Here is a 26,821-nt window from a genome sequence, read left to right on the forward strand (position 1 = left end):
ACCAGACCCGAAACGTTAACTCTTTTTTCCTTCACAGATGCTGCCAGACCTGATGAGCTTTTCCAGCAACTTTGATTTTGTACCTCACAGAAGTTGCCAGACAACTTAGTAAAATTGAAAGCAGAAGCTTTACAGTGGTGCGAAATTCAAATAGCCTTGCTTTGTAAAAAGGAATAGTCATGGACTGAATTCATATGTTCCTCTGTACTATCATGATCAATATTTGTATGTTCAAGGTGTGTCTTTATTTGCTACCAGTGTGTCCCAATTAAATAATACCTTTTGCATGCTTTCTATGAGGTATAAAATAAAGAAAAATATTTATTATGATAAACTTTAATAAGTGAGATTTCATTCACTCATCTCTCACATGCACTCACTCAAAGATAAAAATGAGGATAAAATAACATGGATGCAACTTATAATTATCTTAGTTCTGTTTTGTGGCAGACCTATTGTTCCTTAGATGGAAGTAATAAAGTGAAAGTCTGGTAAAATGAATTATTCTCATTAAACTGTTTCATTGGTTTTTGGTGAAAGTATCTTTATCAACCAGTAGTTTCTCATGATTTTTAGGAACAGACATCAAACATGGCTGTCTTGTCATGTAACTTTCACAGGTTCAGAGTCTTTTATCCAAAAGTTGACCTGTCTGTCACCCTGTGTTGTTATCAAGAGTTGGAGATAGTCAGTCTCTTGGCCTCTCCACCATTGTGAAAATAGTGGAGGTGGCTGACATCCACAAGCTCTGTCCCTGAACACAACACCTGCAATCTTGATGGGCCGAGAATGAAAGTAGGTTGTGCTTCAAACGCGTGTATTTGCAAAAGCAGCCACCACTATAAACCAACAACTGCCTCAACCCATGTCTGATTTTCATGACCTACAAGTGTAAAACATGATGTATGTATAGTAGACCTGTTTGGAACAAGTTTGAACTTTGCGGATTCCTTTGGAGAGGTACAGTAACTCTTTTAGATATGATTTAAGGATATCTTTGGGATGGTAAGGTAGGCTTTGGGAGGAGTCAGACACCCTCTTGAGAGAGATCAGATGCATTTTGGTTTGTTAAAATGTTAAACTGTCAAATGCAACTGCAAGGCTGTCAAGACATTTAAATCCCCTGCTCTTTAAATATTTGGAAGAAAAGCCATTTGGAGTTTCACTTAAACAGCTGTTTATTATTTCACTCTTCTTCTTAGACACAAGCCTGAAATTTTTACGAGATCGTGCTAAATTTCTGATTTTCACAACATTCCATTATCACAGTCAGATGTCTGCCATATTTCAGTTTGATTGACAGCTCCAAGTGGTTATAGGCTCTTTGAAGTTGGTCTAAACATCCAACTATTTACTGTTGACAAGGAATTCGGCATTTGAAAGAACGTTTGTTCTTATAATGGATTGCGTAGTTGAAGGAGTGTACAATGAATGGATTTTTATGAATGAGATTTTTTGAAATATTCTACAATACTAACTTAGCACTTTATTTTGTTTTGCATCAACATGGGTTCTGAAGTTCATCCATAGTGGACACACATGAGTTGGTATGGTAGGTGTAAGGGCAAAGGTTGGTATGTGGAGGACATCATTGGTAATAGAGAGTAATGAGGATTAATGAAGGAGAGCATAGGCTCATAAATTGCTGCTATAAGGGACCATTGGATGAGCAGGGTGTCATAGGTTAGCGTGAAGGTTATGAGGTGCCATGATTGGCTAGGTACAGACACGAGGTCACATAGATTGGTATTAATGGGTATGGATAACATAGGCAACGAGTCCGGTGAGTGTTGGAAGGTGGTTATATGACTTTTTTTAATAAACTTGACAGTGCCAGTGCACCAACTCAAGCCTTCTGCCCAGCCTGCCTCTTCATCTGAAAGACTCGATATTCATTCTGGGGTTGCCTGCACTGACTGTCAGAGAACACGGCCACCTGGCCTTGAAAATTTCAACTTCTGGGGCACTTTTCCCAAGTCAGGATTGCGAAGGTGGGAAATGTTCAAACTGCGCTGTGACCTAGGAGAGAAAATTCAGACCTTCCTTCGTGTTTGAATTACCTATTCGATTCAGAATTACCATTTTGGATTGTTTTGAGAAAGGCATTGATACAAGCGAAATCTGGTGTGTTCCTTTTGTTCCTTTGTTAGACCTACCACAATGTAGGTGACCCAGGGTGGGCATCTTTTGCAGTTTTTTGTTCAGTTTTAAAAATACAAAGTATTGTATAAAATATAAAATCCGTAATGTACTGGAATATGAAATGATACACAGAAGATCTGACGTATCGTTTAGAACTTTGAAACACTGGTAAGGCTGGAAAAGCTAATGTCTGCACTTTACAGCAATTGAGGTTTTAGGAAGGTTGAGATGTTTTTAAATTTGCTACAAGCTACCAGAGTACTTCTTCAAGAAAGTGATTTAAAAATAGCGTTTTAGAGATGAATGGCATCTTTAACCAGCAATGGCTGGCCAAAACATTTTAGAACTGTCCCACTCTTTGCTTATTCATACTACCGTAATTCTGTAACAATACTGATGGGCAACCAGGAACCAGAAATTTGGGTTTTGTGTGTTTACTTTGTTCCCATTTTACGGTTTTGATGAACATGTGTTGTCACCAGTACACCACCTGAAGGGAAAAACTGGCATTCCTCCCATGCCAAGGCCTGCAGTGCTTGCTAATATAACGCAGTAGTGGCTGTGGAAAATGATATACATCCAAGATGGAATGTTAGAAAACTTGGAGCTGCCTGACATTTCTGTTACATTGCTGCTTTCTGTAGTTGGTAGATGTAATCCATTTGAAAAGCCAAGTGGAATCCAAACATCCTGCAGAGATTAATTCTTCCTCCTTCTGTGGTCCAGGTTGTTCAACACTGATAATCCAGAAATTTTAAAAAATTTTTTTAATTGTTTAAATTTGGTATTAATACACCTTTCCGAATCCCAGCTGCCACTTGAGTTGCAGTGTGTCATTAGACAGTATCAGCTAGTGTTAATGTCCTGCAAGATTCTATTGCTTTACCAAAATATCATCAGACTTTTCAGGTTTTTATTGATACATGGTACATTTTTACCCAACAGTTCTGCAGCAGAAATAGGTAGCGAAACCTGAAAGACAATGTGCATGGGGAATCTAGGAAGTATAAAGGGAAAAAGTTTAATTACTTTCTGGGAGAATTGTGTCAAGTCACGTATGGCAGCCATTAAACACTCAGGTGCATGAACGTTTTCAGCTCCTTTAAACCATTTCCTTGCAACTTGGAGAATGAATTGTTTTTTTTTTGTAAAATGTGGATTCGCTAAATGTTGGCCTCATTTTGAATTTGATTCATATGTGTACCGTTACCTTGGTTACCTTTATGAAATTGACCTTTCACTTGATGAATCTACCGTATCAAGCGCAGTTCAGGATCCAGCCAAGATAAATGGGATTTTCTACTCAAGTTGAAAACTTATTTCCTGAGGTTTTTTTTTCAATGACATACGCACCTGCATGTTCAAAAGTCTGGAACTTTATTAATATATGATTTCTTTGTTCTCACTGGTTGCAAGTCCTTCTCTCAAAAGCCCTGTCGACAAAAGCAATAAACTACTTTCTGTGAATTCACAGTCAATCACCCATCAGCCTCTGTGATATCAAATTAATTTCATTTGGAGGTGGACTGTAAAGCTGAAGCCTTTTTTTTTCAAAGAAATTGGAATAATTAGTGAATTTATCTAAGTATGAAGGTGAAATTCACCTCAAATTAAACATAAACTTCAGCTGTATGGAGACCAGAGAAGCTGCACAGATGTGACACTTGTACATGCATGTAAGGCAAAGCAGCGTGAACACATGAAGGAGAAATTAATGGAAAGCTGTGTTAATGGGGTTAGACAAAGAAGGATGGGAGTAGGCTGTGTGGAACATAATCCCCAGCATGGACTAGTTGTACTAACTGGCCTGCTTCAGTGTTGTGAATACTCTGCAAAGCTCTGGGATTGTTCCCTTTCTAGTAGAGATTGATAAAGAACAACTTTGACGGCATTGTGGAGAAAATGGCCTGTCTGATAGGAAAGTCGGTAACCAGAGCACATCAGTGTAAGATCATGAGCGAAAGAGCAGGAGGGGTGACAAGCTGACTTTTTGAACTACAACCAGCTATGATGATCTGAATGGGATTGAAGCAGAAGTAACAGTAACCTTAAAAAAGCAAAATTTCCAAAGTGATGGGGAAATGGGACCAATTGGATAGTTTTTTCGAAGAGCCGCCGCATACAATGGGCCTCCTTCAGTTACAAGAGGAGCTTGTAGAACCTGCACAGGAGTTAAAAGACTGCATGGTGCGTTGTAGATATTTTTAAACAAAATGTTCAGAAGTAGTCTAACACACCTCTGGAACAGGTGGGACTTGAACCCAGGCCTTCTGGCTCAAAGGTAGGGATACTACCCCAACACCACAAGAGCAGTTCATTTTGATTTATTTGCTTATGAGAGATGAAGATGTGCTCAACAGATTAAACCGAACTTGCCCCCTATGTACAGAGTTTGGCTACAATAGTATACACTGACAAAATCTCCCCCAGCCCCATTAAAGGAAATTATGACAATTAGCAATAGTTTTCAAAGAGGCTAGAGGCATCTGTCTCTGCAAAAGAGAGGCACCTGCTTATTTAGCTTGAGCAGCACAATTCCACATCATTGCAGGCTCCAAGAATTACCACAACCAGCCTAGTGATTAAATCCATGCCATTGGTATCATTCTACACCACACTGAAGAAGTACCGTGACTTTCTGTCCCATAGTTAACGGCACCATTATGTCCATAGAGTTGACAGCACAGGCCAGATGGTGATCATCTGTTTGAATGTTGATAATGGTCCTTCTAAGCTCTTGGCTGGAAGTCCATACCTTGTTGTTTTGACTAACTACGTAGCTGAGAACTCATTCCAATTGCTGCAGGCAGCCATCCAACTTCAACCTGCAGCTGTCTGATTAGATATTGTGTCAATATCCTGATCACCAGGCTTTGCCGCTGCCAGAGATGTTTCCAGTTTAATGTTATATGCTAGAATCATTGCCATGACTGCATTTAACCACATTTTGTACAGTTAAATTATGAAATGCGCATTGGTGAACCTACTTAAGTGAACAGGCTGCATGTTACCAGATACAGTGGCCTTCGGCCCCTTTTTTCAAAACTCAAAGCCATGAACATGTCATCAGGAATGATATGGGAGGAGAAGATAAGCAGGCATACTCACCTTGTTATGTTTCTAAAATATTAAGCTATAGTCACTAAAACCTGTTATCAGAGCAGAAGAACACCGTGTCTCCTTACTATGCTGCATATAAAATGATTCCTGCCTTGAAATCACACTCACCTTTGCAATGCTTTTTCTCTTGCAGGATAGAGCCATTGTTGCATTATGCTTATGTCTGTACTGGTTTCCTTTTGTTTTATTTTGCCTTACCTTGTGGCCTTTATGTTCATTTGCAACTGCACCTCTTGTGCCAAGGTTTGCCAAATGTAACAAAATAGAAAAAGCACAATTTTGAGCATGGGCCTCCCGCTCTGTATAGTAGTTCTGGGTTGAAATCCCACCTGCTCAGGAATAACATCTCTGAACAGGTTGATGAGAAAATATTTACAACTATAACCACTGATTCTGCAGATCAAATTGTGGGCAATGCATTTCCACCTGAGAGCGCTGATTGCCATTGTACTTAAATCTGTCTTAAGGGTTTTGATCGATGTGTATTCCACTGCAGTACATGCTGGATTGACCAGCTGGCCTACAGTTAGGTAGGTGTATTGATCTGGCCAAATTCACCTGTAACCTTTGGCAGAGCTTGACACACTGTAAAATTGCTGTATGAAACGCAGGCCACATCAGATCCGAATACCATGGCTCAGTGTCTGAAGGAATACTGGATTTGGGAGTTCACTTGGCAGTCCATTAGTACTTGCCTCTGCTCATTCATTTTCTGTTACTTATGCGTGCTCCCTTCTAAATAATTTGCCTTTAAATAGTACCTTTCATGTATCAAAATGTTCGAAACTGCTTCACAGGAACATTGTCAAACAAAGATTTGACACCAAGTCACATAAGATATTAGGGTAGGATATGGTAGGTTCAAGAAGAGTCTTAAAATTAGGTCAGAAGTCAGAACCGAGGCGTTTAAAGGTATGACTGTCAATGATATATCAATGAACTTCAGAGCTGTGCAGGTGAGCAGAAATTTCTGAGGGTTGGAGCTGAGGGAGATTAGAGTGATAGGGCTGGGCAAGGCCATGGAAAATTTTAAATTGCTACATGTCACTGTTGAAATGTAAGATACTGGGAAATGGTAGGCATAAGCTAGACAATCACCTCAGCAGATTGGTTATGATGAATAGCAATAAGATCAGCTGAATGATGTATTTTACAAAGCTGTCAAAGTGAGAAAATTCCTTGGACAAAACACAGCAGGACAATGTGTGTTATTCTGTTGAAGTTGTTACTTATATCTGTGTTTTAAAAAATCTGGGTGAATAAATCTCCACGCAGGCTAGGACCTCCAAAAACATTTATTTTCCTAGCTCCTCCCTCATCTCGACCCTGAATTTTCAAGTTGCTTAACTCATTGTGTGTTAATTGGTACATTTTGGATTAGAATCAGGGACTTAAACCACAGAAGGAGGGCATTTGGCCCATTGAAATCTGCATCAAATGTTTTCCTGTATTATATATCCCTTCACACTGGTTATGTCAAGCTTTCTTGAAGTAGATTTTTAAAAACAAAACTTTAAATGCAATAGCAAGAATAGTGACACTATCACTAATGTATCTAACCTGTAATTTATGTGAAACTGTGGACATACAGCATGCAAATAAGTTGCATTGAGAATGGTTGTTCTGGCTCTCAAGATTTACGTGTAACATTACAATTGTACCTGTGCATTCGTGGCCACCTGTGGATACATCTATGTTTACTACCCAGCTGAATGGTTGCTTAAGTACTGTCCAAACAGACTTAGTGATGTTGGATTATGGTTAGAATTAAGTGTTGCTTAGACTCAATGTAAGCCCATTAACCAGAGGAAGCAAAGAAAAAAATACACTAAACTTCCTAATCTTCCCGAGTTTGGAAAATCTCTTTCTCATGTTTTATCAATAGTCATGTATGGGTGAAAGTGTATTAACTGATTGCGATTACTACAACCAGGACTTGGGCACATATCCAACTGCTCCGCATAAGGCCTTGCCTGCTTTAAAAGGCTATTTTCTAGAGCTGGAAGGAATCAGCCCACTGCACCCTTGTGTCTCAGTCTCTTATGGACTTATTGGTAAGAGACAGGCCGCCATGATGTTGTCAACAACTACGCAATTAATATATCATGCCACCTACAGAATGGTAGAAGATGAACTAGATTATTAGTCCTTCTACATCCAGCAGTTCCTATGTTGTGCACCTTCTCTGCAGTTGTAATACTACATTCTGTCACTCCATTCTGTGACCTAATGCTGTTTGTACATCACGATCTGCCTATAGAGCATGCAAAACACTTTTCACTGCATCTCAGTTGATGTGACAACAATACATCAAATCTAATGGAATATAAAAAAGTGTTTTTACCTCTATGGTCAATGTTGATGGAGGTTTCTTTGTAACCTCATGTAAACCAGCCCTAAGAAACACAGAACAGTCATTTAATGTAGTCTCTCACAGGAAATCTCAAACTTTTGATCTCATTTCCTACCTGTGCATTGCCGGAAACTGTCATGGCAGCTTTGGTTCTCCATGTACTACCAATAGCCTCTGTAATATCAAATCACTCGTTCAGAGAACCTCACCATTGCACAGCAATATCTGCACACATTTAGGGATGGTTGCTGTAGGAAAATGGAAATGGCAGCTTGTAAGAAAAGGACTAATTCAGTTACAGCTGTTTAAAGCAAATCTCAGTGAGTGTTTCTCTGATGGTCAGGGACACTTGGTGTTTCCTTTTATTCTTTATCACTTACAAACTCCACACCCAACCTGTTCTGTTCCAAAATATTCCAGAAAAGCTCTCAAATTATGTCACAACCCGCTTGAATAATGCAATGGAAATCCAGCTCCAGCATTCCTGCAGTCATCACAAATATGAACGTTTCATCAAACTATCCAAAGCCCCTAACTACCTGAATGCAAAACCCAGGTTAAAAGAAAACACTCATTAGGTCACCAAGCTTAACAAGAAACCAACTATTTATTGCGAACTGATCATTTTTAACAGATGACAAATGCAAATTACTAATTTAAAGCTCACAATATCTGACATTCTGTCCCTTTTAAAAATTCATATTTGCATACAAAAATAAAATGACACAAATACCATGGGTGGAAAAGGAAGAAAAGAAAGTCAGTGAAACACAGTCCTGGCACCAGTCTGGGTTACAGGCTGAGATGATTTTCTTTAGTACCTCTCTGTTACTTTTCAGTTTAATGTGGAAAACAAGGGCTGAATGGCCGTTTAAGGTTATTACATCCAATTGTTTGCAGCTCCTTTGAGCATCTCTACAATGTTTGCTCACACAGTGTGAACCTTCAATATAAACTCATACACTATCCTCAGCTTGGAAATTTTTCATTCTGCTCAGTTTGAGTTCCATTTAAAAGGTGTTATAGAGTCATAGAGATGTACACCATGGAAACAGACCGTTCGAACCAACTTGTCCATGCCAACCAGATATCCTAAATTAATCTAGTCCCATTTACCAACATTTGGCTCATATCCCTGTAAAACCCTTCCTATTCATATACCCATCCAGATGCCTTTTAAATATTCTTATTGTACCTGCCTTCATCACTTCCTCTGGCAGTTCATTGTATACACACAACACCCTCTGCCTGAAAAAGTTGCCCCTTAGGTCCCTTTTAAATCTTTCCCCTTCTCACCTTAAACCTATGTCGTCTAGTTTTGGACTCCCCTACCCTGGGAAAAGACCTTGACTATTCACCCTATCCATGACCCTCATGATTTTGTAAACTTCTATAAGGTCACCCCTCAGCTTCCAACAGTCCAAAGAAAACAGCCCCAGCCTATTCACCCTCTCCCTTTAGCTCAACCCCTCCAACCCTGGCAATATCCTTGTAAATCCTTTCTGAACCCTTTCAAGTTTCATGACATCTTTCCTATAGCAAGGAGATCAGAACTGAACACAGTATTCCAAAAGTAGCCTAACCAATGTGCTGTATAGCCACAACATGACCTCCCAACTCCTATGCTGAATGCACTAACCAATAGAAGCAAGCATATCAAACACCTTCTTCACTATCCTGTCTACCTGCAACTCCACTTTCAAGGAACTATGAACCTGCAACACCCCCCAGGACCTTACCATTAAGTGTATAAGTCCTGCCCTGATTTTCCTTTCCAAAATGTCGCTCTCACATTTGTCTAGATTAAGCTCTATCTGCCACTCCTCGGCCCATCTGATCAAGGTCCTGTTGTACTCTGAGGTAGCCTTTTTCACTGTCCACTACACCTCCAATTTTGGTGTCATCTGCAAACTTACTAACCACACCTCCTATATTCCCATACAAATCGTTTACATAAATGACAAAAAGCAGTGGAGCTACTTGCTTTATAGTTGCTTTCAAGGGCAAATCATTCAGCTCAGGCAAGTTTTTCATGGTCTCTCAGTCAGGCCCTGCATGAAGTTTGCCTTAAAATCCTTATTGTCAAATTTGTTGCTTACACAAGAGAAGGAAAGGGATTCCTCCTAAGCTTTTAATCTGTAGATTTGAAAAATATTGATGCACAATATGAGAAACAGCCAACATGTATTTATTATCATCAATTTTCAACGCTGCAGCATATTCCCTTTCGTGAGCTGTTGTGCTGCAAGTTTGCTTACAGATCACTGGCCTGATCCTGTAGGATTTAGTAGGCAACGAGAGCTGAATGGCCATCCATGTTGATGTGTACTTGTTATTAATGCATCACATTAGCCTCTCAATTTCTGAATAAACAGATGTAGCCTTGGAATATGAATTTTTACCTTACCCAACGGAAATCAACGCAATTGTCAGATTTCTTGACAGAACCTGCTGGTTATATAATGCTGGTGAAGTCAATGATGCCATAGGGTTTTGAATTTTATGCCACGATCTAGAACACTCTTGGAATGGTAATGATAGTGCAAGTTGAAGATTTGACACAAGTTTCAGTTTTTTGACATCCACTGTGATTACAGGTCTGCAGCTTCTCTCTGTGCAGATTATGAGCTTATCAGCGATCTATGTGAAGGTTTCCAAATGTGGCAGGGTTTAACAGCAAAAACACAGACAAAACCACATCCTTGAAACATTTGAACATTAGAGTCCCTGACATGTTCGCATTTATGGCTGCGAATATCAACTTTTGCCAGCGCCATAAGAATTGGTCACAAAGATGCCACTTAAATATGCCAACTTTGTTTTGCAGTTTAGTCCCAGCAGTTTAAAGGCTGTGTTGATTTCCAGTCAGGTTTTCAAGGTCTTCAGCAAAGTCGGGCCTTCAGGGAGGTTCAATCAGCTTAAATTGAGACTTCAAGCAGGTTCATTCAACAACTGTGTAAAGTGGCAAATTGCATTAGCACAGAGGCATATACTGTAAGTGCTACAGACTATGTTCTCTGCTGGACATTTGTAGCGAGGATAACTGCAACATAGGCGGTTCTTTCAGACTGCATTGAGACAAAGCATGTAACTTAAAATCCAATCCATACTGATGAAATGAAACACAGTAGGATTGCTATGTTCTCTAAAATAAGATCATTTGATTGAACTGAAAAGGATAAAATTGCAGATAGTATGTCAATCAAAGACAGTGAGACAGTTCCAACACTACTTCAGTATAAACGCATCATAGCAAGGAAATGTGGAAGCAAGCAATGGCAAAGCGGCACTGGTAAGTGAAAACATCCAGGAGAGAAATACTTGCTATTACTGTCAGAGAATGGAGGACATGAATGCACTAAAAGAATGAATGGGTCATCAACTAGAAAATTTGCTTGGCTTTAATTTCATTTAAGATGAATATTTACCCCTCTTGTAATCACAAATGCTGAAGACAGTTTGCATTTAAGGAGCAGTGAGCAGAACTGACCATACAGAAAATGTCAACACTGGGAGTGAAGAAGAGAGGGTTCCAGTATGGGACAGTATTCAAGATCAGAATGGAAGCGCAGTTCTAAGTGCAATGGGTTCTGGAGAGCAGCATTAAAGCCCAAGACACAGGATTTTGTTGAAATATTTTTAATGAACAAAACAAACCTAATTGATCAGTCAAATTCAATGGAAATAAAAGCTAATGAAAGAGATGTACGACTGGCTTGCAGTTCAAACAAAGTCATGCTACACCCACAAAAGAGTGATCCAGGAGCTTTGTTTTGGTGGTGCAGAAGATATCACACTTGCACTGTATGCAAAAGGACTTCCATGTTCAAATCTGGGCAGAAATATCACAAAAGTTTCAATATCCTTATGTGAGGGCAAGATTGTCTGAGAAAGATTGGTTTTGGTACTGGATTCGAAACGTTAACTCTTTCTCCGCCCACAGATGCTGTAAGACCCGCTGAGTTTCTCCATTTATCTACATTTGCATCACGGTGAGATATGTGTTCCCGTTTTGAGGGGTTTTGTGGTGCAGTGGTAGTATCCCCATCTCTCGGCCTGAAGGCCTGGGTTCAGGTTCCACCTATTCCAGAGATGTGTCAATACATTGTTGGAACAAGTTGATTTAAAAAAAAACCAAGAGTAATCCAGGAGGATTTGTGTTTAATTATTTCTAAATATCTCTGTACTCATGATGAGTTAGTTTCTGTTTCAAAGAGGGTCAGAGAGATGAACATTCATGATGGCGATTATAGAGGCTTCTTCATGATTTTATTGACAGCTAAACCAATGCCTCAGCAAGTTTATCCAGTGGGCAGCTGAGCACTGTGGACTGGGAGGTTGATTCCCAGTTTGCATTGAATTTTCACTTTTGTTTTGTGAATGATCAGGTTGTATCAGGGGATGTTGCAAATGGGAGTAATGAGGATGAAGCAGACTTGGCTTCCTGTTCCTGCATCCAGTATAAATATCCTGCAAACTCTGCTGGAGTTATGCACAATGAGTGAAGGCCAGATTAGCTTAGGCTGCAATGACCTAGCAGTCACACAGCCTTCTACCACTCAGCTGGCAAGTAGGTCAGCATACTGTGGGGTAACTTGTACTCATGGGGAAATCTACAGGAAGCAGGATGGAGAAAGTTAGAACATCTAGAAGAAAAATAAAATCCAGATTGATTCTCAATCAGTTTTAAATCAATTTTAAATTCTCAAACCTGTTCTTGCATCTTTCTGTGGCCTCACCCCACCTTCACCAATGCTATGAGCTGGAAAGATCTCAGCGCTGCACCAGTTCTGACTTCCTATACATCCATGATTTTCATTGTTCCACCATAGACAGCCATGCCTTCAGCAACCAAAAAGCTTAGCTCTGAAATTCTCTCCCTTAACCTCTTTGCCTCAGTATATCCTCCTCATCCTTTAATAGGCTCGTTAAAAACTATCTCGAACCCAGTTGTTAGTCGTCTATCTCAATATCTCTCTATGTGTTAAATTTTGTCAAATCACGTACTTTAGGACCTTGTACTGCATTAAGATACTATTCAAATGTAAGTTGTTGTACTATTGTGTCCATGAGCTGGCTTGCTATTTATAATGAAGGACGTTAAATGATATAACAGTTTGCACATGCTGATTTATATAATTTTTCTCTTTGTATTCTTGCAGTTCAACAGAGGATTCCTTTCGCTGGCACATACAAGGTAAATTCACTTTTTCTTTTTAATATTCTTCCCTTGAAGGGGTTAAATGTTGAGAACCTGCCTGGCTTCCCCACCCAACTTCCCCCTCTTAATGGATGGCGATTGTAAGATGTGAAGTGTTGGTTGGCATTCCTTGCTACATCAGTGCAGATTAGCTACCCAAGGTTAGCTTGGAGCTAAAGGAGATTGCAAGGGAAACAGAACACTGCAGCCTCTTGCACTGGGACTGTTCCATTGGCAGCTTCTCAAATTGTGACTGAAAAACTGACACTAATTGGGCACCAGTGCCAACTAATGATGTGCCTGGGTGCCATTTATTTTTAGATAGTGTTTGAAAGGATAAATGCTGCAGTAATTTCTCGGAGACAAAAGCAGGAATTCTTTCAGCTTTCTTCAGAGTTGGTCAGGCTAACAGTACATTAATTGCTCCCCTGTTCTCTACCTTCTTTTGAATCGTATGCATGCATACCTCAGATGCACAGAAAAGTGCGGATGATGAAATTGCCAGTGGCTTGGAGCTAGTGGACTCCTGCTTGAGGTCCCTTCAAGAGTCTGGAATACTGGACCATCACGAATACACTTCAACTGAAAGTAAGAGTAATTTGATTTAATATTTAGCTAATTGCTGTTCTGAAGAAGGGTCACTTGACCCAAAACTTTAATTCTGCTTTCTCTCCACAGATGCTGCCAGACCTGCTGAATTTTTCCAGCAGTTGCGTTTTTGTTTCTGATTTCCGGCATCCGCGGTTCTTTTGTTATTTTTTGTTTACCTCATTACAATTTGGGTAGTTGAATGAAATGCTTACCATCAGCTCATTCACTTAGGGAGCTGCTATGGTCACATTCCTGAAAGGCCGCAAGCTTCAAATTACATTGGCTAGACAAAAGACTTATTAACTAATTAACGTCTTCTCTGCTTCAGTGACAAGTCTGTTGACTGTATGCTGTCAAATAATTCTTTGCGCAGGATCGAACCCTCTCTCCCAGAGTGCCTCACACATTAATGCCAATCCAGAAGGGTCCTACCAGTACTCCGGCAGTTACCATAGCAACCAGACCCTCTCCCGAGGTGACTCGAACACATCGCAGCTCTCTGGGAGGACCTCCAGTGGTCAGATTGGAGCAGGCGTCGGTGGTCATAACTACAGCCAGGTACACAGTATAAGTCTGTAAGGAGAATGAGCACTTTAGAAGAAAGCACAGGAGGAAAAAAAAAGAACTTGGCATTTAGCTGGCACCTTTCTCAACCTCCCACACATCCCAAAGCACTTTCAACTTCCAAAGTATTTCATGAGTAATTTGCCCTCTTGTATTGTAGGAATTGTGGAGACTGATTTGTGCATGACTAGCTCCCAAAACAGGATTGAGATCAACAACTAGGTAATCTTTTCCAGTTGTGTTGCTTGAGGAATAAATAACTCTTCTGTTTTTCTTCAAAACAGTGCCATAGGATTTTGTTTTTGTCTGAAAGGGCAGGCTACACCTCAGGCTAAATCTCAAACATCATGGCATCTCTGATAGTGCCAGTCTCCATCAGTCCTCCGTCAGACTCCCAGCCTAGACCTGTGTAGAAATTATTGGAGTGGAACGTGAACCCTCGGCCCTCAGACTATGATACAAGAGTTCTACTATTGAGCCATAGCAGACAACTGGGCAGTTGAGGCATTCAGACCTCCTGTTCATAACTGGTGCAGGTATTAAAGGGTTTAATGTTTAACATCTTAGAAGCTGTAGGGCTACTAATTGTTCTTAGGCATACTCTATGAGCTGTGGGCCAGCACTTAATGTCAATCCTTAATTGCCCTTAAGGTGATGGTGAGCTGCCTTCCTGAACTGCTGCAATCTACATTGTGTGAGTACAATCAATTGCTGTTGGACGGACATTTTTGTAGAACATTGTTGCAACTGAGTAGCTTATTAGGCTGTTTGGAGGGCAATTAAGCATTAAGTGCATTATTGTGAACACTAAAAAGATGGCAGATTTCGTTCCCTAAAGGATAATAGTGGGGAGGCAATGGCCTAAAGGTATTATCGCTGGACTGTTAATCCAAAGAGCCAGATAACATTCTGGGGACCTGGGTTCAAATCCCGCTGTGGCAGATGGTGGAATTTGAATTCAATAAATGTCTGGAATTAAGGGTCGAACGATGACCGTGAATCTGTTGCCAATTGTCAGGAAAAACCCATCTGGTTCGCTAATGTCCTTTAGGGAAGGAAACTGCCATCCTTACCTGGTCTGGTCTACATGTGATTCCAGATCCACAGCAACGTGGTCGACTCTCAACTGCCCTCTGGGCAATTAGGGGTGGGCAAAAAGTGCTGGCTAAAAGCGATGCCCTCATCCTGCAAATGAATAAAGAAAAAGAACTGGTTAGTTGAAACCTCTAGATTGCTGATCGAGTCACTAAGCTAGGTGTTCCATATAACCTTCTGAATTGAATTGAATCGAATCATTTATTGTCACATGTATTCAATATTCATAGAAGCCTGACAGTGTGGAAACAGGCCATTCGGCCCAACAAGTCTATACCGACTCTGTGAAGAGCATCATACCCATACTTACTCCTGTACCCTAACCCTGTAGCCCTGCATTTCCCATGCCAACACATCTAACCTACACATCCCTGGACACAATGGACAATTTAGTGTGGCCAATCCACCTAATCTGCACATCTTTAGACTGTGAGAGGAAACCGGAGCACCTGGCAGAAACTGACACAGAGACAAGGAGAACGTGCAAACTCCACACAGACAGTTGCCCGAGGCTTGAATTGAGCCCAGGTCCCTGGTGCTGTGAGGCAGCAGTGCTAACCACTGAGTCACCGTACCGCTCAATATAAAATATAATGAAAAGAACGAAGAAAATTACAACAGAGGAACAGGCCCTTCGGCCTTCCAAGCCTGCGCTGATCCAGATCCTCTATCTAAACCTGTCGCCTATTTTCCAAGGATCTGTATCCCTCTGCTCCCTGCCCATTCATGTATCTGTCTAGAAACATCTTAAAAAACGCTATCGTGCCCACCTCTAAAAGATTATACTGTTGCCATGCATTGGCACTGTTCTCATTAACTTAAAGTAAAATAAAAAATAAAGAAAGATAACTTAAAGAGAGTTAAACCTCCAGCTGATCCAACCAGCCAAAGTCTTTTTCTTTCCCCCCATTTCCAGGGTTTTCATAATTAATGAACAAACGTGATAAAAGGAAATTTCAAAAAAAGTTGTTTTTAACTACCTATGATTTTTCTGCCTGGTCACTCATACCAGAGTTCAGGAGATCAAGCTTTAATTGATGGAGATGCCAGGGTAAATAATGCTGGGGGATTGCCTTTGCATTGGCTGATATACATCAGCATGTACTGAGAACAGTATATGTATTATTCTACCTAACCCAAAAGAGAATATACAGAGCCCAGGATCCAGAATGTGATTGAAATTTCTAGCAGGCTGGCCAAAACTTCACAGTGAGCAACAGAAGTTTGCATTATCACAGGAGACTGGAAAACTCTCCCAGGAAGGTAAAAGGAAAGCTCTTCATTCTCCCAAGCAGAGATCATAGCACACTGATTTTTCTCAATTATTTACCTCCTGTATAAGTTCTGCAACACTCCAACATTTTCCTCTTACTTTTCCCCCACTTCCTTCGCCCCAACATTTTCTCTGTGCCTTCTTCAATCTTAGTTCTGGAATTCCTCCGTAAATCTCTCCACTTCTCTGTCTTTTTAAAATTCTCCTTAAAACTTGCCTTATTCCATTGTTTAATACCTCATTTTATGTCTTGGTGTCAGTTTTAGTCTGACTGCTTAACTGCAAAGTGCCTGGAGATGTTTTACTGTGTAAATCAACCCTCCGTAACTTTTCAGCTCTTTTGGAAATCTGTTGTCCTTATACTTGCATCAAGTCTTGTTGAACTATCACCTCTGGTTTAACAACCTACAGTGGATTTTGTACTGGTCGTGTCTTGAATTTGCCAGTCTCATCCTTGTAGTCAAAACCCTCCATGGCTTTGCTTCTCACCATCTCTGTAGTCACCTCCATCTTCCAAGATTCCACTCCTCAAATTTGACCTCTCGCACATGTCCCAGCTACAGAGCACAGTGGCTCAGTGGTTAGTACTGCTGCCTCACAATGCCAGGGACCTGGGTTCGATTCTACCCTCGGGTGACAATCTGTGTGGAGTTTGCTCATTCTCCCCGTTTCTGTGTGCGCTTCCTCCGGGTGCTCCAGTTTCTTCCCACCATCCGTAGATGTGCAGGTTAGGTGGATTGGCCATACTAAATTGCCCACAGTGTCCAGGGATGTTCAGCCTAGGTGGATTAGCCATGGGAAATGTAGGGTTATAGGGTTAGGGTGGGGGGTGGTCAGAGTGGGATGCTGATTGGAGGGTCTGTGTGGACTCGATGGGCCAAATGGCCTGCTTCCACACCGTAGAGATTCTGTGATTGTACTTCAAGTGCCTAGGTCCTAAGACTTAGAATTCTCTACCCAAGCCTGTCTCATGTCCTTTAAGGTGTTCCTTTGAATAACTGTGTCAAATTTCTATTTGACGATGTGCCTTGGAATGTTTTGCGCTGCTAAAGGTGCCATATAAATGCCAGCATTTGTTGTAACTTTGACTCAACATGCCACCCTCTAAAGTAAAATTTGTCTGTCCCCCTCTGCTCCAGGCTAACCGAGTTGGTGACAACAGTCGTACTTCAGGGTCAGACAGTTCCCCATCCCACTCTGCATCGCAGTCAAGGGAGGCTTTTGTGCCAAGCCAGGGGAGTGCGTTCCGCCTGCCCGACTCTCAGCACCCATCTTCAGTCTACTATGTCAGTGCCACACTTCCGGCTCAGAGGGTGAGCTCTCCCATGTCCCTCCAGCGGACAGGCTCACCACCGAAGCTCCAGCGAGCGGGCTCGGCTGCGGAAAGCAGTGTCTACAGCACTCAGCGGCTTGCCTCCCCCAAGCAAATGGCGTCCCCCAGCCGGCTCTCCAAGTCCTACAGCACCAGCTCCCCGGTCAACATCGTGGTGTCCTCGGCAGCCCTGTCTCCCTCGCCCCCAGCCATTGCCGCCACCTCGCCCGCGCACCAGGCCAGCTCAGTCCAGCCCAGCTATGCCACACTCTCGCCCACCAAACGCCTCGGTCATCCATCTGATCCATACGGCAAACACCCGCAGGACCTGTACGAGCGCTCTACTCTCCAGAGGCCTGGCAGTCTGGCAGGTAATTCAGTTTGGCAGATGGGCACCTTTATCATCACGATAGATGTTTCGCTGTTTCGGAGAAAGGATATTGGAGACAATGCAGGGAGGATTTACAAGATTGCTATCAGAACTGAGGCCGTCCATCAGTCTGGAAAAGCTGGACTGATTGTGGCTGTTTTCTGTCGAGGGATATTAGATGTTTACAATTATTGAGGGATTCAATAGAATAGTCACAGAGAAGATCTTTCCACTTGTGGTGGAATGTAAAACTAAAGACCATGTTTATAAGATAGCCACTCTCATGAATTTGGGGGAAACTAATTTACTCCCTTGAGTGATAAGAATGTGCAACTTAGTATCTTATGGGATGGTTGAGGTGATTTACATATTACACAGAGTTTTACATTGCAGATTTATTGGTGGCTGTCTTTACATAATACCCCCTTGCCAGATAGAAACATCTTCTTAATCTTTATTCTATCATAATTTAAAAGATCCCAGTGCAAAGAAAATGGTGAGGTCACTCAATACATTTAAGAAAGAAATGAATAAATTTCTAGGTATTAAAGTTGAAAGGGATATTGAGGAGGATGCAGGTAAATGGTTTTGAGGTAGACAATCAGTCAGGACCATATTGAATGATGGAACAGGGTGAATGGCCTACTTAAACTGCTATAATCTGTGATTCTGTTTTTTCCTTGTGGGCTATCTCTTGGTCCTTTCTTGAGAAATCAGTTCCAGTATTTCCTGACAATTAGTTGTAACTTCTCCATTCTGGTGACATCTTTGTAAATCTACTTGCTGTTTTCTGAAATGTTTCGATATCTTCTTTGTAATGTAGAGACCATATTTGGTATAACCTAAGTTTTAAATGATAAAGCATAACTTCTTTGGAATATTTTCCTCTTGAAACAAACCACAATGCCATGTTTGCACTTCTTATGGCTTTGTTTGCCATTGCTGCACATTTTAATGATTTATACCACTAAATCCGCTTGTTTACCTTCCCATACAGACAGTTAGATTCCAATGAGTAAGCTAGTTTCTCACTGTTATTACCAAAAATGCAACATAGCATTCATAACAGCATGGGGTAGCATGTGCATGCATTTAAATAAGAGTTAAATAAGCATGAAGGAGAAAGAAATAGAAGGACATGTTGATTGGGTTAGATAAAGTAAATAGAAATGGAGAAAACCTGTGTAGAGCATAAACATTGAGCACAGACCTGTTCCTGTCCTGTAAAGGTCAGTACTATATATTTTACTTATATGTAGCAAACAAAAGTTGCTTTTAAGAACAGTGTCTTTGGCATAATCCAGAATGGTAATTCTAAAAACTACATTTGGTGAACCTTCCCACCATGGCTGCCAAAGGAGCTGTTGTGCAGAATGTTCTGCAAAAGTCTTAGGTGCCTTAGGTGATTAACAATATTAATGTAAAAGTCAGAAATGTTATTTTATTGTTACTGAGTCAGTTATGTTTGTCTTTCAATTGAATCCAGAAAGGAATTTTTTATACAGCTTTCCAAATTAAAAATGCTTTGACATGATTGATATTCATCACATTTGGTTACAATGTTGCAGCAGTTGCAGATTAAGGTTGTGTTTGATTAGGTTGTGCAGAGTCACAGCTCCTGTGCTATGTTCTGTGAGGTGGTAGAAATGGTTAGAAGGTGCTGGGGGGAGGGGTTTGGTGGTGGAGGGTTATGTTGGTAATTGGGAATAACCTCTTAATTTTAATTTTTCTGCTTAGCTTCTCCATCTCCACATTCATTGCTGTGCTATCATTGAGCCTGTTTTCAGCTGCCCAAGCTCTAACCTCTTGAATTCCCTCCCTAATACTTTCCACCACACTATCTCTGCTCCCCCAAAGTTACTCCTTAAGACCATCTGAAGAAGTTTACAGCAATAGGGAAGTGCAAAGCCCTAGATGGATTTAACCAGAAAATCAAGTCATTCCAAGACCGAGAACCAATGTAGCACAGTGGTGACAGATGAGTGGAATATGGTTGTGAGTTAGGATATGGGAGGGAGAGATTTGGAAGAACAATGAAGTATGTCACTGTGGGAAGAGTAGTTGATTCATATTGTCATCCAGGACTGATCTATGTGCAGAGTAGCAACACTTAATGGCATAGGAGCAAGATGAAAACCTTGATGCCCAACTATGTTGGTGATGAATGTCTGTGCCAGGGACGAAAGAATAGGCACTTAGCAGCTCAAAACAAATTTTTCAAAACATTAGCAAGCGCTTTATTCACACATCTGTCTAAAATACTTTTCTTTACTCACTTACCTTCAGCATTAAGAGATAACAGGAACTGCAGATGCTGGAGAATCTGAGATAACAAGGTGTAGAACTGGATGAACACAGCAGGCCAAGCAGCCTTCCTGCTCCTCTGATGCTGCTTGGCCTGCTGTGTTCATCCAGCTCTACACCTTGTTATCTCTACCTTCAGCATTAAGCTACCGACATAGAAAATATTATCAGGAGAAGGCCACATGACCCCCCAAAAAAGCTGCTGCAGCCTTTCAACATCAGGATGTGAGTTATAAGGAGAGGCTGGATAGGCTGGGACTTTTTTCACTGGAGTATAGGAGGTTGAGAAGTAACCTTATAGAGGTTTATAAAATAATGAGGACTATAGACAATGGCAGGTTTCTTTACCGTAGGGTGGGGGATTTCAGGACTATTTTTAAGGCGTGAGGAAAAAGATTTAGAAAAGACATAAGAGCTTTTTTTTATTCAGAGAGTAGTTCGTGTGTGGAATGAATTTCTAGAGGAAGTGTTGGCTGCGGGTTCAGTTGCAACGTTTTAGAGACATTTAGATAAGTACATGAATAAGAAATGTTTGGAGGGATGTATGGACTAAGTATAGGTGGGTGGGACTAGTTTAATTTGGGATTATGGTCAGCATGGACTAGTTGGTCCTAAGGGTCTGTTTCCGTGCTGTATGACTCGTAAGACTATGTCTCTATCAACAGGCACAGAGTCGTTGCGGAGGGCGAGGGGATGGCAAGTTCAACAAATGAAAATTCTACTTTTCCAATCAAACTTTTATTACCTTGTGGACAGTTGTTTCAACCATTCACTCAGAATTGAGCCTTGTCCAAGCCAATATAGATGATGCTTGTTCACTATCCTTTAACCTTAGAGAAACATACTTCATATTGAGAAACTCAAAATAATAATTTTTGCATTCAGCTTTGGAGTCCTCGGGAGAGAAGGAGTTCTGCTAGGATGATAACGGAGGGTTTTGCAGGATTAATTTATGTGGACAGTTTCTATAAAATTGTCTTGTATTTCCTTAAGTTTAGAGGATTGAGGACTGACCAGATCAATCAGTTTGGAATGGCAGTAGGATGGATAAGAGATTAAGAACAAGGGAGCATAATTTTAAAATTTGAGTTAGACTCTTTCACCAGTGGAATCAGGAATCACTTATCAATACAACAGTAACAGAAGTCTGGAATCTGAACTTCAAAATGATGGGGAAAATTTATTCGGTAAGGGTATCAGTGATGTGGAAAATGGAGTTGAGGTGCAGCTCGACAATGGCTTAATTAAGTAGCAGATCAAACATAAATGGGAATTGAGTGTCTTATTCCTGTTCCAAACATTCCTGTGTCTCTGAAAGCATTCTGCCACTGTGACCTACAAAATAACACCTTAACAGTCAAATGCCAGAACCACTGATCTTACTTTACAGCAACGAGCACATTTCCAAAGCACTTTGTCTGGCTGTATGGCATTTTAGGATATTCAATGTTCATGAAATGCCATATATGTATTCCAGCCTTTCCATGGGTAAATCTTACCGTTTCTCTGCTGAGGTATCTTTTTGGTTACAGAACACTAGAACAGACATGACGAAAATAGCCTGTCATAAAAAATCCAGGAAACTCCACTGATCCTCCCGTTTCCTGGAGAAGGAAGATTGCAAAACAGAAAGCTGAACAGAACAGGAAAAGTTCAAGACAATAGCTTGATTCATTTGAGCTAATTACTACTGGTTGTATCTCATTGTCACCTCTAATGCAAAATACTGCTTTAAGGAGCACTGTAGCTGTATTAGCCTTTTACTCTCACCTCTATCTCTGAGTCAAGGCCATGGAATTGAGCCATTAATTTGAGATATTTGTTATATGTACAGCTCAATCATAGCAACTGGGAGCCTCCTTCACCGGTTAGTATGAAATGACCTTGCTCAGAGTTCATATCAGGGTCAGAGCTGTTCTCTAATGCTCACTATTGCATCTACATTGCACCCAAGCATCCTTCGAAAGTAGTGCTTCAGTCCAAGAAAATAATTATTTGCACAAATTTGTTTTTGTCAGAGCCTGGAGTGCAATTCAATTTACTCCATCCAAAATATGCATTACCATGACTGGAGCTGCTGTGCTTCTGCAGACTGTTCCAGTGCTATCATGCATAAGTCGACCCTAATACTTTGATATTAATCCATCTAACCAATATTGCCAATAGAAGATTAAATACAGACATAATTACTGATATAGAAGCAGACGTTTTCTTGTTCTTGCACGTATATTATCAAACACGCCCACACCAATTATCTCTCTCAAATATACATACAAAGTGCCAGATGTGTAAATTCTATTCTTTTATTTCCCTCACATGTACATGCAAGTTATCTTTTATGTGCACATGTGCATTCTCAATTTTGTCTGTGCAGTATCTCACACATGTTTCTGTCTCGCTTCTTCTCTCGTCTACATTTTACCGTGCAGATGTATATTTACTCACACACCACCTGTACGTATGTATGTAGGTATCCATACATAGCTTTCAAATGAAAAGGAGATACTTTTAATGGCTTAAAGTGTTTATGCTTCAAACATTGTTCAACGTTGTGCTCATCATAATCGAACCGAATACTTCCCATATCAAGCCTGCCAGGTCAGCTGTGATGCAAATGGATTAACTCACTCAACTCTGCCCTGCAATGCCCTTTGCATACATACAGCTACTTGCTTTCTTCCTGCCTCTTTGTTGATTTTCTACACCGAGCACATTGCCCAGTCTCTTTGTGATGTAATCAGTTATTACTAATTTAATCAATTGATTTGCTCCCACCTCCATTCTGCCAAGCGTTTCAGAAGTGTACTGCTCTAATTTGTTTTGTCTTCTCCCTCCCCTGGTACAGGTATTCCTCAAAAATATGACCGTCTGGCTTCTTTTCATGTTTCCTCAATTACTGCTCCCTCAATTCGCCTTAAGGGGGTCCACCAGAGCAGCATCGTGACAACTGGTTTACCAGATTCTGCTTGCCTCTTGGTTGGCACAGCATGCCATCCGTTTGCTTGCTTCCTATTACAGCATGGCTCAAGTCAGTCTTTCAGAGGCCAAGCTCTTTCTGGGTACTCCATGGCACCTACTAGTGAATGGCATGAATCTGCTTTTCATGTTGTGGCTTATGTCACAAGTGTCCGTTTCATTCCAGTTGATTTTGTTCCAGTGCTATGAATCACATGTCAAATAATCCATGCTGGCCACAGACTCCAGTGGAGGGTAGAATTGGGTGCCGTGTAAATCCAGGGACTTTTTCAATTTTGCCAGATAACTCCTGAGCAGGTTGGACTGACATCACCATTCCCACCCCACCCCACCCCCACGCTGCCACTATTTTAGGATTGCTCTCTTATTTCCTAACAAAGTGAAGAATGGGACCTTGGTCTCACATCCATCAAAGAGCTGTGCAGGCTCAGAATCTTGTCAGCTTTTTATTTTCTGTTTATATTGACTGTGGGTCTTGAGCTCTCAAAGTGTTGTTTTCTCTCGTGCACCACAGCCAGTTCCCGTGCCTCCTACAGCAGCCAACACAGCCACCTGGGCCCAGACCTGCGCCCGCTGCAGTCTCCAGAGCACCACATCAACCCCATATACGAGGATAGAGTCTATCAAAAGCCTCCTTTGAGGAGCCTAAGTCAAAGCCAAGGAGACCCGCTGCAGGCATCATTTGCAGGAACATATCGCACTAGTACAGGTACAGTGACGTATATAAAGCTGTCGTACTTGTCACCGAGCTGGACTCTATCACGCACTGTATTTTGATAAGTTATACACCTGATGCTCCTGCCCCTCTCCAAAGCGTTAACATACATCACAGCTCTTAATGAAAAGCCCACACCTAAAACAAAAGCATGAGCTTGCACTGACAATGCATCCTTGCTGACCTCAGGACATTCCAAAGCACATCATAACAAATTCAGTAGTTTTGAAGTGTGAAGTTCTATCATGCTGTAGAAAATGAATTTATATGCAGCAAGGTCCCACCATCAGTACCAAGACAATGACAGTATCATTTAGAGTTATATAGCATGGAAAGAGACCCTTCGGCCCAACTTGTCTGATCCCAATCTGTCCTAGTCCCATTTGTCAGCATTTGGCCCACATGTGTCTAAACCTTTCCTATTCATGTACCCATCCAGATGTCTTTGAAATGTTGTAATTGTGTCAGCCTCCACCACTTCCTCTGGCAGCTCATTCCATAGAGGCACCACACTCTGCATGAAAAAGTTACCGCTTAGGTCCTTTTTAAATCTTTCTCCTCTCACCTTAAACCTATGCTGGATACTTTTGGTCTCCCCCATCCTATGAAGAAGACCTTGGCTGTTCACCTTATCCATGCCCCTCATGATTCACCCTGTTCATGCCCCTCCGCAGAAAAGTTTTACAAGGATGTTGCCAGGACTGGAGGGTTTGAGTTCTAGGGAGAGGCTGAATAGGCCGGGGCTGTTTTCCATCATTTGTCATCATGATGTTGACTGAGGGATAAGTATTGGCCTGGACACCAGGAAGGACTCCCCAGCACTTCTACAAATAGCAACACTATTATTTTTAACCATTGGAGAGGACAGGTAGAGTGTGCAAGGAATGGCAATCACTGTTACTTATTGTCCTGTAGATGCTGAAACCAGGCCCCTAGTAGCACACCTATTGGTGGATAAACATTTATTCTGGATCATCAAGTTATTTTCAAAAGCTGCTGCTGGTGAAATTTGAGTTATGGTTTAGTTTTAGTTGAATTAATGAGCAGGAAATATAAGCAGCTTGTTCTATGACTTCATTTGGGACTTTTCAGCTTCCATGGGTGTGGCAGTTGGAATAGCTTTCAGAAAAATAACAAATTAGCATGAAAGTGTTATTTTATTGCCGTCAAAAAAATGCAGTGAGAGTCAAATGTATTTTGTCTTTAAAGCCATTATTATTCAGCACTGCCTCAAAGCCCATTTACTTCTCCAAAGTCGTCTTAGTCCAAAGATGTGCACGTTACGTGGTTTGGCCATGCTAACTTGCCCAAAGTGTCCAGGGATGTGTAGTTTGGGTGGACTAATGAAGGAGCAGTGCTTCAGAAGCTTGTGATTTCAAATAGATCTGTTGGACTATAACCTGGTGTCATGTGACTTCTGACTTTGGGGGGTCCACCCCAGTCCAACGCCAGCACCTCTACCTGGATTAGCCATGGGAAACGCAGAGTTACAGGGTTAGGGTAGGGGGATGGGTCAGGGTAGGATGCTATTCAGGGAGTTGGTGTGGGCTTGATGATCTGAATGGCCTGCTTCCACGTGATAGGGATTCCATGATTCAGTGATTCTGACCTAATATATCAGGGAATTAATAGTCCAAATCCTATAACTGCTGATATTGGTCACCATTTATTTCACAGAGCCATTATTTTAGTCCAGTTTGAATCCACTAACTCATCCTGGAGCATTTATCACATCACCATCCACACCCAAGGATCACGCTTCCATGATCCTCCATGATTGGTTTTGCAAAACTTTGCTTTCCCACATCAGTCATGCAAACTGATAACAACTCAGCAAAATGTGTTCACAATGATTCTTCAAAAAACACACAATTTTTTTAATACACTATAATTTTTCTCCCTTGGTTGCTTGGAATTGTCCTGGAGATTAATCTTCAATTCCTGGAGTCTCCGAGACAAAACTTGGAGAGATAACAATCTGAAGTAGAGATGATTCAGTTATGTGTTGTGTCTTGCTTGTTCTCACACCGATATTACTACTGGCTCGTGTGCACTAAGCTGAGCGAGATGACCTTCTCTCAATTATAGTAGATGCTGAGTAAAATTTGCTGTTGTTGTTTAGAAACAGCTTCGCACAGAATTTTCAGGCCAAAAAGGCAATCAAAAATTTGATCATTCAATCATCAAATCACTGTTCATGTCTATCAGAACCATGTGATGGTTTATAGCAGCAAAAGAAATTAAATACATTTTAATGGCCCAAGGCATTTCACAGGAAAGTAAAAAGGCAGAAATTGAACTTGAACCAAAGAAGGAGATATTAGGATGAAAGCTTGATCAAAAAGATAGGTTTTGAGGAGCATTTTAAAGGAGGAAGGAGAAGTGAGATGGTTTATGGAGGAAGTTTCATGGCTAGTTTGTATCCAACTGCATATACCTGCCTTAGCTCCATATCTCTGGATATACTCATCTAACAAAAATTACTTTCAGCGTCATTTAAAAGGTCTATGATCTGTCTTTATGCTCTGAAGAAACAAGGAAAGAAAATTCCTGATTGATTTGACTTCTTCACAACGTAAATGTGAAATGACAGGTGGAATCATTCAGGTCTACCCCAAGCTTCCAAAAGTGGGAAACGTGCATCCATGAACTCAGCTATGTGTATGAAACATGTGGCTGGCTGTGTGGATTTCTTCCTTCAGACTCCAGTGACAGTAAACTTCATCATTAGCTTGGCTCCTTCATAACCAAGCTATTTTTTCAGACACTCACAGTGGAAGTGGTGAAGTTTGACCCTGTCAACAAG

At 41.1% G+C, this 26,821-nt stretch overlaps 1 protein-coding gene across 2 annotated transcripts in view; it reads left to right on the forward strand.

Moving 5' to 3' along the window:
* Nucleotides 1-26,821, forward strand: part of ctnnd2a (catenin (cadherin-associated protein), delta 2a) — a 459,985-nt gene that overhangs the window by 159,224 nt on the left and 273,940 nt on the right. For both annotated transcript variants that reach the window (XM_048615969.1, XM_048615976.1), the window contains exons 4-8: nucleotides 12,778-12,812; nucleotides 13,287-13,403; nucleotides 13,780-13,964; nucleotides 17,478-18,021; nucleotides 23,815-24,009. In XM_048615969.1, coding sequence (XP_048471926.1) covers nucleotides 12,778-12,812; nucleotides 13,287-13,403; nucleotides 13,780-13,964; nucleotides 17,478-18,021; nucleotides 23,815-24,009 — 1,076 coding nt within the window. The remainder of the gene's footprint in view (nucleotides 1-12,777; nucleotides 12,813-13,286; nucleotides 13,404-13,779; nucleotides 13,965-17,477; nucleotides 18,022-23,814; nucleotides 24,010-26,821) is intronic.

The sequence above is a fragment of the Rhincodon typus genome, chromosome 2, assembly GCF_021869965.1.
Source record: "Rhincodon typus isolate 14 chromosome 2, sRhiTyp1.1, whole genome shotgun sequence".
NCBI lineage: Eukaryota > Metazoa > Chordata > Chondrichthyes > Orectolobiformes > Rhincodontidae > Rhincodon > Rhincodon typus.